This window comes from Rana temporaria, chromosome 4, assembly GCF_905171775.1.
Source record: "Rana temporaria chromosome 4, aRanTem1.1, whole genome shotgun sequence".
Classification (NCBI taxonomy): Eukaryota; Metazoa; Chordata; class Amphibia; order Anura; family Ranidae; genus Rana; species Rana temporaria.
The window spans coordinates 256,833,338-256,857,464 of NC_053492.1; the positions used below are offsets into that span (position 1 = coordinate 256,833,338).

Below are 24,127 nucleotides of genomic sequence, written 5' to 3' on the forward strand. Positions count from 1 at the left end.
TAAATATTGCACTCGTGTTTTATTTTTAGTTTAATATGTATAATAGGTGTAGTTGCATAGCACAGAGACTGGTATTGTGGTACTAGTGAGGTTTATTAATAATACTATGCATTAAAGAGTTCCACCATTATTATTAAGTTATTGATTAGTAAGGTTGTGCTGCGATTTTTTCTGTGGTGTGGGAACACATAACAGTGTTTAGAAGCAAGCCTTTTACTCACAATATTTTTTATTTCACCTCCAATAGTTTATTGCAAATAGTAGCATGGTGATTATATTTCATATTTATGTCCATAGCATTAAACAAACAAAACATCTGCTCAGCTGGGCCACTAAGGCTGCATTCACACCTGAGCGTATCGTTTTTAGTTGTTTTTTCCGACGTTTTGTCGCGCGTATTCACACGTATTCGCGCGTTTGCATACAGCGTTGTCCGACGTTTTTGAACTTCAACGTTTTTTTTTTATCCAATAGGAAAAATGATCATCTCTTGTTGCTATGTTTGTAGATTTTTTTATCTTCTGCCTGGGTGAAATGTTCTATTTCACAGGGCAGATTAAAGCGACAAAACGCCTGTAGAAACTTTCTATGGGAATACAAATGTTCTAAAACGCCCAAATCCGCCCAATTCGCGCAACAAAAAAGGGTCCGAAACTTGTTTGAGCTTCAGGCATTCGGCTTCAGGCGTTTTGGAGTGGAGATGTGAACCATCTCCATATAGAATAATGTATTTTTTCCCCTCTAGCGTTTTGGAGCTTCATGCTTCAGGTGACAAAACGCTCAGGTGTGAATGCAGCCTAATTTTGTTAGTTGCTGACTAACAGGGTTGATGAAAAACAAACAGACAGCACTCAAAGCACTTAAACATTTTTTGGTGTTCTTACAAAATGTTTTCACTCAGCTGAAAGTTCACACAGCAGAGATAATTGCTGGCTTGTAGAGCTAATTTTGGAGATAGCCCTTAGAAGCAGTAAATCACTCCACAAGGGGCTCCAGTCCATGCATACTTTTAGGGTCTGTATGTCTGATAAATGGCAGTAGCTTAACATGCAAGACCCTCATGTAATGATCACAGATCACTTGCTACACAAATAGGCTTGAGCAACTCTTTTTTTAAACCATTTGTTTGTAATGTGGAAAAAATCATACATCAACAAAGCAGTGGATGACTGGATCTAGGGGGTGGTGCTCCACGCCAAAACCCCTCTCTTCTATGGATGCTTTGTTATTTGTGGGACTCTGTAAGCTCTCCCTCCCATCCTGGAGCTGCACTTAGGCTTGACACAGGATGTGCAGCTGAGTGGTTCTTCCCTACACTGTACACAGCTATTTTGATTATTTTTCACATTTACATAGAAGCACTCTTCTTATCCTTACACCATCATTGCCTGCTAGCACAAACCTCTACCAAGAAATTGGAAAATCTCCATTGGTACTTAAGGTAGGCCATGGATGGTATAAAAAATGTGCACAATTTCCCCATCAAAACACAGACAGTGCTGATAGGGAAATCCCTCCTTCTGAGACATTGTAATGCTCTTGAGGTGCTAAAATTGCAGGGCATTGCAAACCCCCCCCAAATGACCCAATTTTGGAAAGTAGACACCCCAAGGAAATTGCTGAGAGGCATGTTTAGCCCATTGAATATTTTATTTTTTTTGTCCCAAGTGATTGAATAATCACAAAAAAAGCTATTTTCTGAGAGGCATGTTGAGTCCATGGAATATTTTATATTTTGCCACAAGTTGCGGGAAAATTACAAACTTTTTTTTTGCACAAAGTTGTGACTAAATGATATATTGCTAACACATGCCATGAGCATATGTGGAATTACACCCCAAAATACATTCTGCTGTGTCTCCTGAGTACAGGGATACCACATGTGTGGGACTTTTTGGGAGTCTAACCATGTACTTTGCTTAATGTTCAACTGCAATGTATCCACCAAAATGTCAAGCAGTATTGTTGAATTGAATATTATTAAACATTTTGTAAAAAAAAAAAAAAAGGAAGAGATCATGAGGTTCTTGAAAATGTGACATACTGAGGTTGATTTACTAAAACAGGATAGTGAAAAATCTTCTGCTCTGCATAGTAAACTAAGCTTAATTGCACACGCTGAAGTTAGAAGCTGATTAGCTACCATGCCAAGCTGTACCATATTTTGCACTCTCCACTTTTAGTAAATTAATCCCACAGTTTTTTTTTGTGCATGTACATTACCCAAACAGAAGGAGGCAATAAGAAAATGTAAGCACTCACACATTTTGGTTGGTCTGCTCAGTAGCCAATTCTATACCACCGCTATGGCTCTGTCAGAAAAAAGTAATAATAAATCAACAGTAGCCTGATAACATGGTTCTACAAAGAAATGGTCTATATATTTATGAATGTAACCATGTGCAACCTAATTGCACCTATACACAATTTGTGCATGCCAAAGGTTAGTTTAAATAAATGTGACAAATTCAGTTTAATTGTATCATAATGTTTCTAATTATTTGCAAAAGAGTATGGTCATATAGCTGTTTCCCCCTTCCCACAATAGACTGACTTCATATTTTAATGGAACTAAGTATTTGAAATTATAATTAAAATATTTTCAAATGCGTGACTCCCAAACACCTCAATGAACAGAAGGTATATAAAACAGTACATGTAAGTTAAATTAACTGCTGCAGGTCCTTATATTTGACATTTTGGTAAATTACCTTATCTTCATTAATACAGATACTAATAGCCAGAACATTTTACAATCTGTAATTAAATTGTCCTTTGTTTTCATTTCATGTCTTCAGGACCTATTTGCATTAGATGTGGAGCCATATAGGTACAGTGGCGTTAACATGACTGGATTCAGAATTTTGAATATAGAAAACAGCCAAGTTGTATCTATAATTGAAAAATGGTCTATGGAAAGATTGCAGGCACCCCCTAAACCTGACTCAGGATTACTGGATGGATTTATGACGGTAAGATTTCTTGAGTAAAGTTTGTTTAAATGGTTGAACGTACAAAATTATAGTTTTTTTAAAAGTTTTTTTTACATGGTTTAAAGTATCTAATTATAGTTAGGACACCTCCACATTTCATGTGGTAATACAAACTATAATACCAACTCTATAATTGCTTTGCATATCAAAATTAAATATTTTTCCAGCATATATTAGACTTTTTTCTGCCCTTGATTATTATAGACAGACAATTGAACAAATAACAAATAGCATAGTTTTTTTTTTTTAATTCGTAATTTGCCAACAAACGATATCGTTGCCTATAGTTTTCAGCAAAAAAATGTATTTCTGATTTAACCTGGTTACATAGACCCCAAATACATGTAGGTTATGCACATGTGATATGGGTATGAGTATGGGTTGAAAAACAACTGTGCTTATTTTTGAATGGTAAGTAAGCATTTCATAGATGAAATGAATTAGCAGATCAGCCTTGCAACTAATCAGTGGAAATTCATTAACAAATTAATTAGCCTATTAGGATAACTCAGTTTGATATGATTACAGTCTAGTCAATTAAAATGCTATATCATCTATTAATTAAACTCCATAATGTTATCGATAAACCTAAAACCACCTTACAGAACAGTCTATGGCATCACAGTTAATTAACTAGATGTTGTTCATTTAGATATGTGAATGTTTACTGCAAAGTGAATATTCACTGAGCTTAGTACGTAAGCTTAAGCTGTTCCAATTATGTGCTAGCAAAGATTCAGGTTTGTTCAATTTTCCTCACACCTGATTGGGTATTCTGAGTGAACACCTTTTCACTTTGCAGAGTAACCCTTCCTTTTTAAACCTATGCTGTCTTAGTAAATCAACTTTATTGTAAAGGTATCAATATTTGACCATGATGAGCTTGACAGAGGGACTTGAAAGTTAGAAGTATTTCTTAGGCCAGCCATAGATGGTTCGAATTTGAATATTCAAACTGTGTATGGGCCAAGATGATTTACTTGTGATTATCACTAGCGGATGCTAAAGCCACTAGTAATAATCACTGTCTTCTCCTGGCTGAAATGGCTCTGCCCCCACCTTCCTTCCCGCTGGGAGGATACAATGTCTCAGAAGGAGGGATTTCCCTATCAGCACTGTCTGTGTTTTGACGGGGAAATTGTGCACATTTTTTACACCATCCATGGCCTACCTTAAGTACCAATGGAGATTTTACAATTTCTTGGTAGAGGTTTGTGCAAGCAGGCAATGATGGTGTAAGGATAAGAAGAGTGCTTCTATGTAAATGCTAACAGCCCTTTCAAAAAAGATCAAAGCAGGTCACAGAAATACAGCTGCTGGTTTGAGTACAAACTGTTGTCTCAGGGAAATTTCTGCCTGCTGAGCCTTAAGTTGTGGTACATGACTTAAAGCGGAGCTCCACCATATATACCTGAAGTGCCTGTTGCTAGACAGATCGTCCTAATCTGCCACTTCCTGATCCGCGGTCCATCTTCTTTCTTCTCCTCCTCCACTGCCTCCTGGGGAATGGGGGAACTTATGTGTGTCCCAGGAGACATTGCCCATTCACGTTGCACCGCGCGGCTTGTGCATGCTCAGTAGGGAATAGGGCGAGTGATTTCTCAGCTTCGGCTGCCGTCATCGCGGGCACCCTGGACAGGATAAGTGTCCTTTTTTCAAAGTTTTTAAACCGGACCTCAGCTTTAAGTGGGGTACATACTGTAAGAAAATTGGGCAAACATTCTTCCGATTTTTCTTGACGTTTCACAGCAAATCGGAACCAATGTAAGAAGATTCTTACGAATATTCTTGTACGACAAAGGCTTTTTTTTGTTGTTTGTTGCTTCTGATCATGCTCAGTCTTTATTTTCAGATTTTTCTTGTATGAAAATCAGTTGCAAATGGTACACATTAAATGAAAATCGTTTGTTCTGTTTTGGAATTTGTCCTTCGGGAGTTTTCTTATGAAAATTTGGAATCAGTTGTTGAAAGTTGTGTGCACACTGTACGAAAATCGTATGAAAATTCTTTGGACGAAAATGTTTGCCCAATTTTCTTATTCTGTATACGAGTGTTTAGGGACTGATTTAGATTGGATTCTTATAAAATGAAGCATGCAGAGTGGTGCTTGAAGCATGTGTTTGAGCAACCTTAATTGTCAGAGGATTTTTGAATCTTAGTACAAAAACAGATAATAAAACAGATGCATTAAGGAATCATTCATCCATGACTAAACTGTTGTCAAAATGTTTAAAATATAAACAAAATACAAAGTCAGGTGAACGAATAGGTGTTACAAGAGGCATACATATGCTTTAGAAATGTTATATAAAAAGAGTTTGGCTAAGGAACAGATAATAGGGTAATGGGGGAAGGGGGTAAGTAGGGAGGTAGGGAAGTGGTAGGGGGAATAGCGAGTGGAACCTAACGGTTCAAATAAAAAAGATATAATACCAATCTATCTCATGGAGTATATTAGATAGGATACCTCAACATCAAATAGGTATAGTTATGAAAGTAGAGAAGTCACTTGACTAGTTTAACCTCCCTGGCGGTATGATTCTTTCAGAAAAAACATGCTGAAAGCGGTACCATTATTTGCAAGGAAATTTGGCGTTTTATATTGTAGGTCTGTAATTTTTTAGAAATAACTCACTTAAATCTGACCAAACAAGATTCTAATAGGCATCCCGGGGTATGACATTTTTTTTAAAAACAAAATGATAAATTATAATATAATAAATAATTATAATAATTATAACAAATAATATATAATTATAATAAAAATTATTCAATAATGTAATCAAATTAAAATCACTGAAATTTGCTCAGTTGCAGAATTGTTGCTGTCATTATTTTTTTTTTTTATGACGAATTTTCCCCACAAATCGCTATCGCACAATTCTGCAAGTGATAATAATTTATTATCGCTGTTTTTTAGCTGATCTAAAACTAATTTTGACATAAAGGGACACTTTTGGTTGCTATGGACAATCTACAGTTTGCAGGGAGAAAAAAAGGTTTTTATTATATAAAATGACATGCAGGACACTGGCAGACCACTAGGGACAGGGGGGGTGTGTGTTTTTTTTACATACAGTACTGTAATCTATAAGATTACAGTATACTGTGTGTATAGTGTTTGTTTACGTTTTTGAATTTGGCGCCGTTCCCCGTCCCCGTGCGTCGTAACGTCACAGGGAACGGAGATCGGCGTCACACGGAGGCACTATGTGAATCGAGCGAGGTCCCGCTCGCTCACACAGCGCGGTGGCATCGCTGGATCCAGGACAAGGTAAGTAAAAAGTGCCTGTGGATTCAGCGAGGCGAGCCGAGACTGACTCGGGGTTACCGATAGTAGCAGGAAAATCTAACCCCGAGTCAGTCTCGGGAAGACCGCCAGGGAGGTTAAAATTCGTCCATTTTAAGCAAACTTATTCGGCAGGTGACATATTAAGCATTAAGTAGTTGGAATTCAGGAGAGTATGAGCATAGAATCCAAGGTTGTCAGGTTTCATTAAAATTCATACTATTCTCCTTTTTCATGGCAGCAATTTCTTCCATTTTGTAAATGTGGTTTACTCTATCCAACCAATCCCTGATTTTGGGTACATGTGTGGTCTTCCAGTGGAGGGGGATAAGTGTTTTATCTGCCAGTAAAAGATGTCTGGTGAGAGATTTCTTGTATTTGCTTATGGTGATGGTGTTTACATTAATCAGGCAGGCAGCTGCAGTAAGCTCTAGTTTGGTTTCTGTGATGAATGTGATCCATTTTCTAAACTCATCCCAGTATGTAAGAATTTGTGGGCAGTCCCACCATATATGGAGAAAGGTGCCAGATTCATTACCACAACGCCAACACAAACCTGGGTCTGTAGGGGACCACCTCACGGCCCTTTGCAGCGTAATGTACCACTGACTGAGAATTTTGTAGGAAATCTCCTGATATTTAGAGCTCAAAGAGCATTTGTGAGTCATAATACATGCCTTCTCCCATTGTTTTACCGATATCCTAATGTTTAGATCCCTTTCCCATTTATCCTTATGTTTTGAATCATCCATATGCTGAGCCTGGTTTAACCAGGAGTAGGCCAGTGAAGTGGTATTTGCTACTGGTGTTCTCTGGAAACAGAGATTCTCAAAGGGAGACATTGGTAGGCAGTATGATGATTTATATTTGCTATTCGTCAGGAAATCTTTTAATTGCATGTAAAACCAGAAGCCCGGAGGTGGTCTGTCCCACTCCGACTGCAAGGTATCTAGGGTTTTGACCCCTGAATCAGTTAGGCATTGAGAGGCTGTGCGTATCTGTGTATTCAAATGTAAGTCTGGGTTATTGGTGATTGGAGTTAGTGGACCAGGTATTGAAGCAAGATTGTGTTTACCGGCTGTTTTGTGCCATATGTCAAGAGTGCTCACCACTAGAGGGTTTGTCAGCTTTTTATTCAGTTTGGAGTGGATCGACCAAGTGTAGAAAAAGTAGGTTGATTTGAGGATAGATCTTGTTCCAATTGAATCCAATCTTTCTAATCCTGTACCTCCTCTGTGTTTGGGAAAAGTCAGTAAACTGAGTTTAATTCTTGGTTTCCTATCTGCGTAAGCTACTAAAAAAGGTCTCTGGGATTTTAATGGGAAGGGCATTAAATATGTAGAGCAATCTTGGGATGACTCTCATTTTCAAAATTGAGGCTCTACCGAACCACGAGAAGGTCTTTGATGACCATTTCCTAAGATCTCTAAGCAGTACAGTAAGTAGCGGTTTGTAGTTGTGTTGATAGAGGAAGTCTAAATTGTCAGTCAAGTTTACTCCCAGGTATTTCAGTGTGTTTTGTTCCCATCTATAATTAAAATTGTCCTTCATTAACTTTATTTGTCTTGGTGGAAGGTTAATATTCAGGGATTCAGACTTAGATTGATTAATTTTAAAATTGGAGATAAAGCTAAAGATTTCGAAAAAAAAATTGAGATTAGGAATAGAGATATGGGGCTGTGTTAAAAAAAATAAGAGATCATCCGCGTAGGCGGCAACTTTATATTCTCTCTTCCCCACCCTGAATCCCTGCATGTCCGTAGTTATATTTATTGTCCTTATTAGGGGTTCCAGGGAGTTCAGGAGTGATTTGATGTGTTTAAGGATCCTATAAGTTACGGCAGTATGACCTGTAGACGTGTCCTTGAGGGGAGAGAGGGGGATGTTGAAATATCCTCCCAGAATGACACATCCTTCTGCAAACCATTTTAGCTCATCTGCCCACTCGCCTTTGAGGAAAAGGTAGCGTCCATCAGGATCTATAAGTTGCTGTTTATCTTTGAAAGGAGAGTCTTTGTTGATTAATATGGAGACTCCTTTTGTTTTGGCTAGGGGGTTTGTGGCATGGTACATTTTTGTAAATATGTTGTCTGTGAATGTAGGGACATGTTTGCTTTTGAAGTGTGTTTCCTGTAGGAATACTATAGGTAGACAGGATTTTTTAATCTCTTTTAGAAGTTTAGACCTCTTCTCGGGTATATTGAGGCCCTTTATATTGTGAGATATTAAGGTTGGAGATTTCCCTAAAAAAGCATATGCCATGTTATGTCCTATGCGGTTTGTTAGCAAATAGGTATGCATTAAGTGAATATCTCCTGAGAAAGGATTAGATTATTGTTTGCTCAAAAAAAAGGGGGGGGCTCAAAGGGGAGGGGAGGAGGTGCAACGGCGCGAACCCGGTGATGAAGTGGTGTTCACTGTAAGTAAAACACCTAGGTGGATTAAGTGTAAGGTTCTGTCTCATAAATAACTGAGATATAACTGAGAGACCTGGGTCTCGTGTTTGTAGAACAACATAGCGTAGTCTTAAACCGTCAACTTTAAAATAACAGTAATCAAAATTGGCGAAAGTGGACATTTTTTGCCATATAGGCCGAAAAAAAAAAAATAATTAAAATATGCATACATCTGTAAAACAGAGAAATTCTAGTCTCTATGTTGCACATGATACAAATATCATACTATTTTGCATGCGGTAGAAAGGCGCAGCAACACAAAAATAAAGTGAAATATTGTGAGCAATAAAATATATGCGCATCAAACATCAGTCTGTAATGATGGGTCAACCCTAGATCTAAGTGGAATAAATCAATAGATGACAACTGTTTGTTATAAGTTTCCCCTAACGTGTGTGTAAAAGAAAATGTGTTCTAGTCTATCATCTAAAGGTATTTGTAGTAACACTAGAAATTTAGGACAGTGTATTCATTACACAGTCATCTTAGTTCCTGGAGTCTGCAAGATAAGTCATCTTTCTCCTCCCTGTAAGCATAACTACTGCATGGAGGCCAGAAGAAGGTAATACACCTTCTAGTGAAGAAAAAAAACAAAACAAACAGATAACAATAATAATAGGAAGGCGGCTTTGAGAGTGTTCTAGCATTTTGGTGCAAAGGACACTTCAGCCCAGCAGAAATGTCCATATTCTTTGTTTATCTGGCATTTCTGCCCTAAAGTATGTGTAATATGTTTAAGTAGTATACTCACTGTTCTGCTGGGTTTGTAACAAGGTCTCTTGGTGTAGAAGTGTACTCACATGGCCTTCTGCCTGTAAGGCCGGGTACACACGAACAAACATGTATGGTGAAAGCGGTCCGTCGGACCGTTTTCACCATACATGTCTGCCAGAGGGCTTCTGTACGATGGTTGTACACACCATCGTACAGAAGTCCGCGCGTAAACAATACGCGGGGCGTGTCGCGGTGTCGCCGCGTCGATGACGCGGTGTCGCCGCGACAATGACGCAGCGACGTGGGCGGCCCGCCTTTAAAATGCTTCCACGCATGCGTCGAAGTCATTCGACGCATGCGAGGGACGGCGGGCGCCTGGACATGTACAGGTAGGTCTTGTACTGACGACCGTACATGTCCGAGCGGGCAGGATTCCAGCGGACTGTTTTAAAACAAGTCCAGGAATATTTGTCTGCTGGGAAAAGGCCCGGCGGGCAAATGTTTGCTGGAATTCGGCCCGCTCGTGCCCACACACGACCGAACATGTCTGCTGAAACTGGCCCGCGGACCAGTTTCAGCAGACATGTTTGGTCGTGAGTATGGGGCCTAATAGACATCAAACAGACTGAACCTAGGAGGGCTTGAGGAGTGAGAAGAGCAGAATTGCGGAGACATAAGCGTCTCGGCTGTTCTCTGCCCCCAGCAAGGATGAACCCCTACAAAAAGAAAGGAGTCATTATGCAGATTAGAAAAATACAGAATCAAATTATTTCAACCCTCTATGAGCTCATATTCCGCTGTCTGTTAATATTATGAATACTGTGATCAAAGGTCCACGCTGGAGGTGTGAGGGTTAAACCATAGAGTCCTATCCTATGCCAAAAATAGAATGAAACAGGGATGTTTCGTGACAGGTTCCCTTAAGTCTGACGATGTGCATAGACCAACAGTACACATCCTGCCCGCTAATGTTCCAAGAGGGGACCCAGGTCTCTTGTAGTGTTTTTTTTTAAGGAGGGGCTTGTCACTTGAGCAATGCAGGTGTATTTTCCCATAAAGAGGGACAACCAGACAAACTTGTCAATAGATCAAAACTCACATCTTGGCTCCCTCTAGTGTGTGTTCTCGGGCGATAATCTGCGTCTTTCATGTTATAAAGGGAATTTTGTGTTAGACCCACGCATTTGTATCAGTAGGAACAAAAAAATAAAATAAAAATTGTGATAGGGCTCATATAGCAATAATAAACACAACTGTTTAGGGTAAGAGATTAATTCATAGCTCATGGCATTCAACATGTATGTATCAGTGAAGATCCGAATAGTCAAAAGAGTTGAAAGGTACAAAAAATTGTTTATTTCAGCCTTGGACTTTTAGTAATGTATTTGTTATTGATAACAAATTGATTCCTATTCAGTAGAGAATATGAAATAAAGCATTTGCATCACAAATACACAAGTGCTGTATTTATCCATTGACTGGAAAAAAAAATAGCGCTGATGCCGTGCAAGTCACTTGAGACTGAGAAGAAAGATGTCCACTGATCAATCTTTGCAATGAGACATCCAGGGATCCATGGCCAAAACATAATTTGTATGTGCTGCTTACATGCTTATGTGCTGATTTATGGTATTGTAATTACAATAACAGATTTTACCTGTCAAGCTAATATCTGTCTCTGCAGGAAATTTCTGTAGCAAAAAATATATAAAAACGTTCCCAATATCTCCATGTTTAGTGGTGGTGATTTAATGATTAGGAACCACATACACCCATTATTGATCTTCTTTTCCAGTCCCATTGCAGAGGGCTCTCACAGAGCACACCCCATCTGAACACAGGGCAACTTTTCTATAGTTGCAAACTTTGCTTGTTTCAATATGACCACCATCATTGGTTAAACATAGTAATCACTTTGGGCAAAAACAGAAAATAGTTTCCTGATTTCTTTTGCAGTACCTAAGCTTCTCTGATCTCACAGCTGGCTGTACTGAATCCAAATACACACAATAGTCCTTTAAATGGCAATTGTAAAATTTACATTCTCCAATTAGAGCACTCAGAAAGAGAGTGTAAACATACAGTAAAGCCTTGGATTGCAAGCATAATTTGTCCGGAAGCATGCTTGTAAGTCAAAGCACTCGTATATCAAAGCAAATTTCCCCATAAGAAATAATGGAAACTCAAATGATTTGTTCCACAACCATTTATTCATAAGTCCTTCAGTTTATAGTCCATATAAAAAGATTATAGCAATATGATAGGGTGTGTAACCATATTGATACACTTAGGCCCCGTACACACGGCCAAGAAACTCGACAAGCAAAACACATCGTTATGCTCGTCGAGTTCCTTGTGAAGCCACCGAGGATCTCGGCGAGCCAAGTTTCCCCGTTGACTAACGAGGAAATAGAGAACGTGTTCTCTATTTGGCCCGACGAGATCCTCGTCGGTTTCCTCAGCCGAAAGTGTACACACAGCCGGGTTTCTCGGCAGAATACAGCTCCGATCGAGTTTCTGGCTGAATTCTGCCGAGAAACTCGGTCGTGTGTACGGGGCCTTAGAGGCGCCTCTCTTCTCTTTAATACTCAGTTGTGACTTGACGCTACTTTTATATCCAGGCATTGCTTGTATATCAAGGCAAAATGTATTTAAAATTTGCTTGTCTTGCAAAATGCTCTTATACCAAGTTAATCTCAAACCAAGGTTTTACTGTACTATAATATTAGCTCCAGTATAAAATTGCCTTTATTTCACCAAGTGTAAATATGCCAGCTACCTACCTCATTATAAACACAGAAACACACAGATGTGCGCACATGCATGCGCAGGAAGCCTCCATGTTGACACCCATAACTTGCCAACAATTGGAAATCCTAAAGATGAAATAGTTTAAAATAATATTAATTAATAATGCCAATCACAATGCTGATACCCATCAACCTGCTATAAAAAAAATACCCATCAAATGACAAGTAGATTAGTTGACAATTGATAAAAATAAAAAGGCAGGGTCTCCTAGGTGATATAATTTGCCATATATGGATATGATCATATTTGGTCAATAATATCATGGGATCCCATTGACGTCATTGAACATATATAGTCAGTTACATCACCCAGAGAGAGCCCGCCTCTTTGTTTATAACAGCTGTCATCTACCCAGGCATGTTATTTAGTGGAGTTTTGCATTTTTAATATTTACTTTAAACATTACAAAGTTGTTGCTTCCAGACAGAATTTAAAAACATGTTTTTTTTTTTTTGTTTTTTTTATTTATTTTTTTGCTTTGGTTCACTTTCCCTAGAGCAATGCCCAGCCCTCCATTGACAATTTTCTGGCTTTAGCCCATAAAGTGGCAGAACACTGTTTTTTAACAATTTTGTGACTATTAAACTGTATAGGAAGTTCAGATCCAGAACCCAACTTAATCCTGTTTTCCCGAACCCTGCTTGAACCAAACCCAGGTTTTATTTATTACCACACATTTGCTTTTCAGGAACACTAATCTCATAAACAAAACCTAATCCTTAAAGGTGATAAACTCACCTATCTGTTGTGGTGAAAAATAATCCCTTCACAAAGAAATGTGATCTGCTAAAAGCTTGCAGTCAGAAAGATTAATGAAGTGCTATTTTTTACTGTTCCCTTCAACTGGTGGCAAATTAGTCTTGCCTTTCTGTTGCACCCTTTTTCTCTGTGTCTCTGGGATTCTCCTTTATGGAGATCCTTCTCCTTACTCCTTTAGATTTCCCTTCATTGTTGGTCCTCTTCTTTTCCCTTGTAAAAAAAATAACATTACAAAAAAAGTACAAAATCAGATTTTTTTTATTGGACCTATTTCTTTAGACACCTCTATAGTACAAGAGTATAATCTGGCTGGAGACGTGGAACTGGTATGGCGCCCATTATCATTATGGAATAAGCGGTTGTGATATTGTTGGAGCATATATAGGAACACACACAGTGAGTTGAGACCTATTTATGGAAGACTTTTGCTTAACCACAAATAATTGTATACAATGATAGATTGGATGTGTTCGGATAGATGCCATTTTTCTCATTCATATACAATTCCAGATGGTTTATAGATGGTTGGGCATAGCAATATGTACAGTACATTGTAGAGCAAATGTATGGATAATGGGCAAGGTCCATGATTATTAATAGGAGCAGGAGAGATCTTGTCAGCATAGAACTAGAAAACATATCTAATGCTATTGTGTATATTCTGCATATATACAATATTCTGTATAGATAGTTATGTTCATGTGGTGGAAGGGTCTACAGAGCATGGTTTTATTGAGATCTTTTTATACCATGGTATTTTTATTCATTGTGTACATTAAAGGTTCCATTAAGGGTACCGTTTAAAGTAATATGCTTTTAAGTGTACATGGAGATACATGTTTTGATCCATGGTAGACCTATAAGTGGGTTGGCCCGTTTTTGGTGTTGGTTTCTATACAGTAGGTTGAAACATGTACGCTTACCTATTCATTTTGATGATAAAGTAAACCTGAGAAAATATGGGGGATGTTGACCCTCATTCTGCAATTTGGTTCTCTGTCCTTTTGCTAACCTGTTAACTTTATTATTTTAATTTACCAGCTCTGAGAAAGTATGCATATTAGAAAAGGCAATATAAAGTCAGAATTCCATATTTCATACTTGCACAGGGATGGTTACTCAAAAGGTGAAGCAAATTAGTATGTCAGTTAGGTAACAAGCTTTTGGAGAATGACAAGTGCGTATCTTTTATCATATTTTTGTAGGGCTTCGACTGCATTTTTATAATTTTGAAATCATTTTAAAGATGTCACAACAAAAATAATATACAGTATGTTTATACAGAAGTTTATGGTTCCCTTGTAATACCTCTCCGCTCTCTCTCTCTTTTTATATATATATACTATATATATATATATATATATCTATATATATATATATATATATATATATATATATATATACGTAGCCCATGGTTGCTACTTAAGGTATTATGTTGAATAGTTCATTGTTTCTTAAGTAAGGGTTTGGCTCCCTCTAGTGACCGCTGAAATTTTATCAGGACCTTTACCTCTTCTAAGAAGTAAACAGTTATGCATTGTGGGATATTAGGTTTGATGAGGAATAGACTCATGTGTTAAATCAGTCTGGGAACTACTGACCCACAATGCCAAGTCACAGACCCACAGTGCAAGTCACAGAACAGCCTGCTGGGTAAACAGATAAAAGAACAGGCGTGGCCTGCTTTCGGCCTCTCCGGACGCCATTCATCAACCAGCAGGAGGTCTGTGTGTGACCAGGGCTGAGAGACTGCGGCCTACAGCAGAGAGCGGATCGCCGCCCCAGAGGGATCTTTGTGAACAGCCCTTCTAACCGAGCAGGAGGATCGGTCTGTGCTTCAGAGCATTTAAAGCAGCTGCCTTCCAGCACACCAGGAGGACCAGCCGCATGGCAGCAGCACCATCTACACTGATAGAGACACCTGCAGGATGTTGCGGACGGAGTCTGCAGCCAGCTGGGATCCATAGTGGTGAGAAGGCATCTGCCTATCCAAGTAGTGACTGTGGTTTTGCTAAGTGAGTTTCTTCTGTACAGACTGCCGCTGAGACCTGTAATCCTGTGGCTGTGGATCTGCTGCACCTGAGCATCCTACAACCAGATTTTGGGGCCTTGTTTTCCTTTCCCCCATGCTGTAAGGTCAGTACTGTATTACTCACACATAGAAGGAATTACAAGTGGGAATAGTTCTTCAGTTAAGGAATTCATAGCATCTTATTCCACAGTTATTGCTATTTCTCTGTTTCTTGTGGATAACAATTAATCACACTGCAGTATAAAATAAGCTATCTGAAGACATAACTGGAACTTGAGAGACACTCATCGCTTTATTCATTTGCAAAGCTCTACATTGAGAATTGTTCTGAACTGAAACCTAGAGGGAGCCATTTAGTGGAATGTTGTTAGGACTTGCATTGTATTACTGTATTCACTGCTTGTGCAATTTCTGTGCGCATTGGTCTCTGTGCTGAGGCCTCAGTGGGAAGGTATTAAATACATGTGTTAAAAGTATTGAGGATCTATCTCCCTGTGCACCTGTTCACATATACCCCCATTAACTTATTACTGGGTACAAGTGTAAGATATTATTGCATTGAACAAATACCTCCTGCCAATCATAACCTCTGTTTATTCATCTATCTTATACGATTTCCTTATGTTATTCTTTACCATAGTAAACATTTACAGGTGGTTCATTGATATTGTGTGTAAGTCTCTATTTACTACCTCAGCTGATGAAGTGACGGAACCCAGGGTTTAACAATATAGTGTTTTATCTCTGTTGCTGGGTTCCACACTAATATTATCAAATAGGTGTGCCAGAGGGGTTGAGACCGTTCTTAGGATTGAGAGGCAGACAGGGTGCTGCCACCCCAAATTGAGAAGCCAGGGGAGTGTCGCAAGTTGACGGCCGTCTTTGGGTGCTGACGAACAAACAAAGAAAAATTTTAAAAAAGGGGGGTGCCATCCGGGGCCCTGGGAACCACCGGGCCCCTTAGAGGTCGGGGGGCTTTGGGTGTTGACAAAAAAAAGCCCCCATTTTAAACCATATCAGCCAGGTAGCTCTGTCCTTACCTATATACTGTGATAACTGTCAAGTGGGCAGTTAGCCTTCGTTGACGGCAGAGCAGGTTTTTTTAATCTCTTTTTTTGGGTGTGGCAGCGGTGGCGTGATTGATGATGGAATACATCCGGAGACTTTTTTTTTTTAAATAAATGAATTGTCAAAAACTGTTTGTGTTTTTTTTTACTTTTTGACACTTTTTTGGTGAATAAGTAGGCATAATATGTACCCCATACTTATTCACATGGGGGGCAGGATCTTGTTAACCACCTCAATACAGGGAACTTTCACCCCCTTCCTGCCCAAGCCATTTTTCAGCTTTCAGCGCTGTCACACTTTGAATGACAATTGCGCGATCATGCAACACTGTACCCAAATGAAATGTTTATAATTTTTTCCCACAAATAGAGCTTTCTTTTGGTGGTATTTGATCACCTCTGTGGTTTTTATTTATTGCGCTTTAAACAAAAGAAGAGGGACAAGTTTGAAAAAAACACAATATTTTTTACATTTTGCTATAATAAATATCCATTTAAAAAAAAAAAAAAAAAATTTCCTCAGTTTAGGATATGTATTCTTCTACATATTTTTGGTAAAGAAAATATTGAATAGGTTTATAGCATTTTTATTGATTATTTACACATCGGACACTTTTGACACATTTTTGGGACCATTCACATTTATACACGATCTGTGCTATAAAAAAAGCATTGATTGCTGTATAAAGATGACTGGCATGGAAGGGGTTAACACTAGGGGGCAATCAAGGGGTTAATGTGTTCCCTAGGGAGTGATTCTTACTGTAGGGGGAGGGGATTGACTGGGGGAGGTGACCGATCGGTGTCCCTATGTACAAGGGACACACCATCAGTCTCCTCTACCTCCGGGCACGCGCTTCAGGTTCCCAGTGACGCACCGGGCACGCACCCCCTTGTGGCTCGGGAAGGCGCAACATTGTATGACGTCCGCCCAGAACGAGAGGCTCATCATCCCGCCGTCATGTGATGGCGGGCGGTGGGCTAGTGGTTAGAGGAGACCACCAGATTCCGATAAGCCCTCTGCCTGCAGACCCCCACAACCACAGCCCAGGGTTGTCGGGAAGAGGCCCTTGTCCCCATCAACATAGGGACATGGTACTTTGGAGTGGCCCTGCCCCTGAGCACCCCTCATGTTGAGGGCATGTGGCCTAGCATGGTTCCCTTGTCCCTGTCCTTTCCAGCCTCAGATAACAGTCTGTTATGGATTTTAGGAAGACTCAACAACATTTTTGTTTAATTTGGCGTGGGGCTTCCCTTAAAATTCATACCAGACCCAAAGGGACTGGTATATAAGGAAAAAATAAGGAGCGACAGGCGCAGACCTGAGTGTAGTATTAAAATTATGACTTTAATAGGATACGATTAAAAACACTTACAGAATGAAAGAAGATGCATGCTCATCAACGTAAAGTGCAGTCCTGGCATTCCACATGAACTGCACTTTACGTTGATGAGCATGCATCTTCTATCATCTTGTAAGTGTTTTTAATCTTGTCCTAGTAAAGTCATCATTTTAATTTGTTTCCAATAATTTTTATTGGTTTATGAAAAATTGTATGAAATAACAAACATTTGAAGCAAAATAAGAAAAAAAAATACAAAGTAAAGACTACAAAGAATGCCAGTACAGTTTAGAAACAACTTCATTGTATAATCTAGTTCCATATACTCCATAACACGGCAAGGTGGCGTGTTGCAGGACATTGATTGCCAGAAGGCGTTTCAAAGGTATAGTTTTGGTCCATTGTTTTCACCACATCAGAGAGGTTTGGGGTGAGATTAGATTCCCATTTTGTACCACTAAGGCCCCATACAGACGAACGAACATGTCTGCTGAAACTGGTCCGTGGACCAGTTTCAGCAGACATGTTCGGTCGTCTGTACAGCCGAGCGGACAGGATTCCACCGTACATTTGCCCGCCGGGCCTTTTTCGAGCGGGCAAATATTTCTAAACATGTTTAGAAACATGCCCGCTGGAATCCTGTCCGTCGGACAGTTCGGTCGTCTGTACAGACCTACCGTACATGTCCGAGCGGCCGCCATCCCTCGCATGCGTCGAATGACTTTGACGCATGCGTGGAAGCATTGAACTGCCAGGGCCGCGCACATCGCCGTGTCATCGTCGCGGCGACGGCACGACCTCATCGCCGCGTATCGAGTATGCGCAGATTTCTGTATGATGGTGAGTACAGCCATCATACAGAAATCTCCGGGCAGACATGTACGCTGAAAACGGTCCGGCGGACCGTTTTCATCGTACATGTTTGCTCGTCTGTACGAGGCCTTAGAGACAGGCTTCAAGCAAAATATGGGTAACCACATATTGGAACTCTGCTGGATATAGATCAACAGTATTCCAAGGTTGAGTATGGCTAAGGCAGGGTCAGGTTTTTTTAAGGATCCCAGTGCAATGGGCGAGTTATTGGAAGACTTGTTTCCAAATCCCCAGACGGTGTGTAGAAGGTTGCCTACCTCTCCACAACTATGCCAGCATAAGGGGAATAAGGCAGGAGAAAAGTTGGCCACTCTAGCTGGGGTGTAATACCATCTATTGGTGATTTTTAGAGCTAACAATGTGTAGTTAGTGCAATTCAAGGCTTTAAAAATAGATTTTATGGCAGTTCGCCATTCAGAGGGAGTGATAGGTATATGGAGGTCTCGTTCCCATAATATCATATCTTTTGTTTCACATAGTGAAGAGAGTAATAAAGTAAGGGCTACATAGGGGATGAATATTTTTACCTTGTAAGTATGCTGGAGGGCAACAGCTAATGAGGACTGTGACGCCTGCATACAAATGGCCACAAGCTGAATGACGGGGGGACGTCTATATTGCGTCCGGCACGTGTGTGAGACTGCCCACCAATGTCACGCTAGCTCAACAATGCGGGAGGCGGGCCCACAGCTGGGCGGCATGAGTACCCACCCTGAATAAGCGTATTATGAAGGATAGTGATACGATATAAATCAGTATCATTGTGATGTAGGTTATTAGTGATGATAATGCATCTCAGGTAAACCAATGACATATTATATCCATTAATTAATTAATTAGTTAATCAACTAGATTAATACTATGTAGGTGAACTATAAATTCACCTACAATTTTTTTTTTTTTGTAGGTGAATTTATAGTTCACCTACATAGTATTAATCTAGTTGATTAACTAATTAATTAATTAATGGATTTAATATGTCATTGGTTTACCTGAGATGCATTATCATCACTAATAACCTACCTCACAATGATACTGATTTATATTGTATCACTATCCTTCATAATATATAGTATTTTTTATCATTTAATCCCATTCCCACCATCTAGTTTTCCCTGCATTTATTTTCCTTCATACAACTTTAATTTTAGATGAACCCTTTTACCCAGCAATTTTTCATCATATTTATTTGCTTCATTTGCATTGTGTCTTCTAAATGTTAACTTCCCCCTGAATTTTTATTCATTATTTTTCATTCTATGTTATATTCATTCCACTTGCATTGTGTTTGATTAATGTTCTTGTTTTCCCCCTAGCTTTGCTGACCCCTTTTATTTTATTTTTATTTTTATTTTTTCCCCAAATCTCCATAATGGCCACGCCCCCTGTCAGCCTATAAATGTCCCACCAAGCTCTCACACACTCTATGCTTGAAAAAGAGGTGTGGTCTTTTTTCCATCAATGGCTTGCTAGCTTCGAAAAATGTCGCATGTGTGTGATGTCATTGCCGGGCGCCGTGCTGTGATGCTCCTCTAGTCTCACTCTTAATACACGACCGCGTTTACTTTTCAATCTACATAGACAGAATGCACACCAAAGCCACAGCGCGGCTTGCCATAACCACTGACTTTTGTAACTCTCTTGCTGTGACTTGCAGTCCCACTTTCATCTCTTTAGCCCAGCAACCGGATTTGAATGCAACTTATCTGTTCTCCATGTGAGTGGATGTTGTTGTTTATTAAATTATTCTTATGATACATACTCAGAGGCGCCCCTCTTCTTGTTTTTTTTTGGGCTGAGCAGCACACAAAAAATAAAAATGAATATAAATAAAATATGGAATGTAAACGAGTCATAAAAAATACTAAATACTGGTTGATCAGAATAAATTCCCATAAACGCATATAGCTACATCATTGTAAGCCCAACGCATCTTCAACACTGTAGACCACAAAACTCTACTCATTCACCTTAAAGAAGTAGAAAGAGTCACAGATGCAGATTTACCTTGGTTCGCATCTTTCCTAGAAAATCGTTCCCAGACAGTAAAACTAGGAGCCTTCACCTCTGAAACTTGCGCAATTTCTTGCGGAGTCCCTCAAGGATCACCCCTGTCACCCGTGCTATTCAACATCTACCTTCGCCCACTCCTCAAAATCATCAGTAAACAGAACCACTCATACGCTGACGACACTCAACTCTACTTTCGCATCACTGGGAAAAAGACCAATATAACGGTCTAGAAAAATGCCTCGCATTGATCGATGATTGGATGACTGAGAGCTCCCTCAAACTCAATGGATCCTAGACAGAACTTCTTATCCTCCACGCAAACCGAAAGACAAAAGCTGAGACTTCATGGACACCACCCACCATCCTCGGACAGATGATCACCCCAAGCACCAAAGTCAAAAGTCTCGGAGTCATCTTTGACTCTGAAATGTCGATGGATGCACAAATAGGATCAGTACTCAGTGGATCCCACCACATCCTCCGACTACTGCGTAGACTCATCCTCTTCATCCCAGAAGAAGACATAGCAGTAGTAGTTGGAACTATCATCAATTCCCGACTCGACTACGCAAACTCCCTCTATATTGAACTGCCTAAATATCAGATTTTGCATCTACAAGTCATCCAGAACACGGCAGCCAGACTGGTAATGGGGAAAAAACCCTGGGAATCCATCACCCTTTCACTGAGGACCCTAAATTGGCTAACCGTAAAGGGTAGGGTCACATTAAAGACCCTCTGTCACCCACAAGTGCACACAAGGAAACGCTCCTCAATACTTGTGCGAGAAAATAAAGCATTACACCCCCAATCGCATTCTCCGATCAACCAACCAAAACCTCCTCCACATCCCCAAGTCCCGCTACAAATCAAAGGGAGAATGAATATTTTCAGTCCAAGGACCACGGCTATAAACGTTTACCCACAAACATCTGCATGGAAGAAAACCATTGGGCCTTCAGGAAAAAATGTAAGTCGTATCTCTTCTGAAGGATAAGGACGACACTGGATGGAAATAAAGCACCTTGAGGCGATTCAGTTTGCATTTGTAGCGCTATACAAGTTATTCACTCACTCACTCCTCTTTGTGGAGATGGAACATTCTATTGGGGGGATAGCCGGAGTCCATATGTGGATCCACTGTGAGATTGAAATCCCCACACATCAATAGTTAGCCATACCTTCATGAAGCAATGGTCTTGAAGACGTTTCTCAGGAACCCGAGTTGATGTGAGTTTAGGGTGTATATGTTGAGCAAAGTGTATGACTTGGAGATAAGGTTGCCCATAATGATGATAAATCTGCCATCCAAGTCTAGGTGGGATTTCTTGAGTTGAAAGGACACTAACTTGTTGATGGCTGGCAAGACATCCTGTTTCTTCTCTGTAGTGCTGGCCATGAAGATGTGTGGATAGTCTCTGTGTGAGCAGTTAGGGGAGGCCACGTTATGGAAATGAGTCTCCTGTATACAAACAATGTCTGCCTTGGCCTTGATTGCCCCTTTCCAGAGGAAGAACCTCTTGGCAGGGTGGTTGAGGCCCTTTAAGGGAAAGGCAGTTCAGGGTCATGGTGATACCAGTGAGTATTGGCGTGCCTGGGGTCAGTGGTTATATACCCACCAGGTGTTTTGCTCAAAGATGGCACAATGCATGGAACCAGAGGACTCGTACTGGAAAAACAGGAATGATGAATAAAGCGAACTTTGTATAACCGTGTGAACATTCTAATAAACAAGAATCTAAAAAAGGTGTCCCTTGGAAAGACTGTGAGCAGAGAAGTCTGCTGCTTCACTTGAAGAGGGACCTAAGGAAAGAATCAAACATTCTCTCAGCCAGAGTGTGTGGGTGTCTGTGTGACTGAGATAGATTAGGAGCCATCTTTTGTTTTCTTTTGGGTAACCACTTGCAGGAGAACACCTTCCAATTGGAAATCAGGGTTTCGGGTTGATAATGGTGGGAGGCCACAAGTGGGGTCACGAAGGATACCCCATTGCTGAAGGGCACAGAGACCCTCATCCAGGTTAGTTATTCTCACTGTCACTCCATTGTGGGTGATGGAGAGTGTGGCAGGATATCCCCATTTGTGGAGAATTTTGTAGTTATGCAGTTCTTTGGTAATTTGTTGCCAAGTTCTTTCGCCATTGTAGAGGTCTGGGAGCAGTTGAATCGCAGAAAAATGCTCCCGAAGGCTGGCTGCTTGGCCAGGCTGCAGGTGGTGGGTGAAGCTGCCGCTGATGAGTCTCCGCTGCCCTGGGGTCTAGGTGGGCTGCTAAATTTCCCTTGTGAGGCTCTGGGCCCTGCTGGATGCCATGATGGTGGCCCGCAATCACTGCCATTATGGTGTAGCCTATGATCGCAGCCATTTTGTTGTAGCCCGTGGCTTACCTTATTGAAAAATCCTGCCAATTTACAGGGCTGTGGAGGGGCTTTATGATAGTGTGTCATGCTGCTGCTTTCTGGCTGCATGATGGAGGCTTCAGAAGCAGTGTTGGGCTATCAATGGCTCTGATGGTGGATAACCACGACGGCTGAGCGGAGCTTCAGGTTGCTCGGACACCACGCCCCCTAAAGTCTTCATTTTAATACTACACTCAGGTCGGCGCCTCCCCCTTCCTGTTTTTTCCTTACATGTCTTTCAGAATTCTGGATACACTCTGAAGGATAGCTGCCTTCTTTTTCAACCACCGAACTTATGGATACATAACCATCCAGCTATTACAGCCACAGACTATACCTAAGGATTACTTAATTTGGAGTACCAGATAAACACTGACTATGCTGCTAAAGGGCCTGGTATTGATTGGGGGGGGGCAGTGTAGTTTTTTCCCCCTGATTTTTCTATTGCCGGAAATGGCATTGTATTGAAATGTCATTTTTGTTTCTTTAGAAATGTCAATTTTTCTTCAGTAGGTTCTATACATGGTACAGATGTGCCAATTTACAGGCAGGCTAAGGGGACCCCCTAGGCACTATATTTAAAGGAATTGTCCCTTTTTATTTGTTTCACGTTAACCACTTGCCGACCGGCTAACGCCGATATACGTTGGCAGAATGACACGGCTGCGCAAAGCAACATACCTGTATGTGCGCGTGTGCTCTGTGATCGTGCCCACGGGACCCGCCGACTCAATTTCCGGCAGCTGCCCGCGATCATGTCACTGAGCTGCAGAACTGGGAGATGCCTATGTAAACAAGGCATTTCCCTGTTCTGCCTTGTGACAGGACAGCGATCTACTGCTCCCTGTCATCGGGAGCAGTGATCACTGTCATGTCACTTGTAGCCCATCCCCCCTACAGGTAGGACACACTTAACCCCTTCATCGCCCCCTAGTGTTTAACCCATTCCTTGCCAGTGTCATTTACACAGTAATCAGTGCATTTCTATTGCACTGTTGGCTGTATAAATTACAAAAAAAATTCCATAAAACTATCCTCTATTTTGTAGATGCTATAACTTTTGCGCAAACCAATCAATATACGTTTATTGCATTTTTTTTACCAAAAATATGCAGAAGAATACATATCGGCCTAAAACTGAGAAAGACATTTGTTTTTTTATATATGTAAAAGTAAAACATTGTTTTTTCCAAAATTGACGATTTTTTTTGGTTATAGCGCAAAAAATAAAAACTACAGAGGTGATCAAATACCACCAAAAGAAAGAAATCTCCATTTGTGGGAAAAAAAGGACGTCAATTTTGTTTGGGTGCAACGTCGTAAGACAATTGTCAGTTAAAGTAACGCAGTGCCGAATCGCAAAAAGTGCTCTGGTCAGGAA

At 40.3% G+C, this 24,127-nt stretch overlaps 1 protein-coding gene across 2 annotated transcripts in view; it reads left to right on the forward strand.

Moving 5' to 3' along the window:
• Positions 1-24,127, forward strand: part of GRIK2 (glutamate ionotropic receptor kainate type subunit 2) — an 843,393-nt gene that overhangs the window by 434,203 nt on the left and 385,063 nt on the right. For both annotated transcript variants that reach the window (XM_040350159.1, XM_040350160.1), the window contains exon 7: positions 2,799-2,972. In XM_040350159.1, the coding sequence (XP_040206093.1) occupies positions 2,799-2,972 (174 nt within the window). The remainder of the gene's footprint in view (positions 1-2,798; positions 2,973-24,127) is intronic.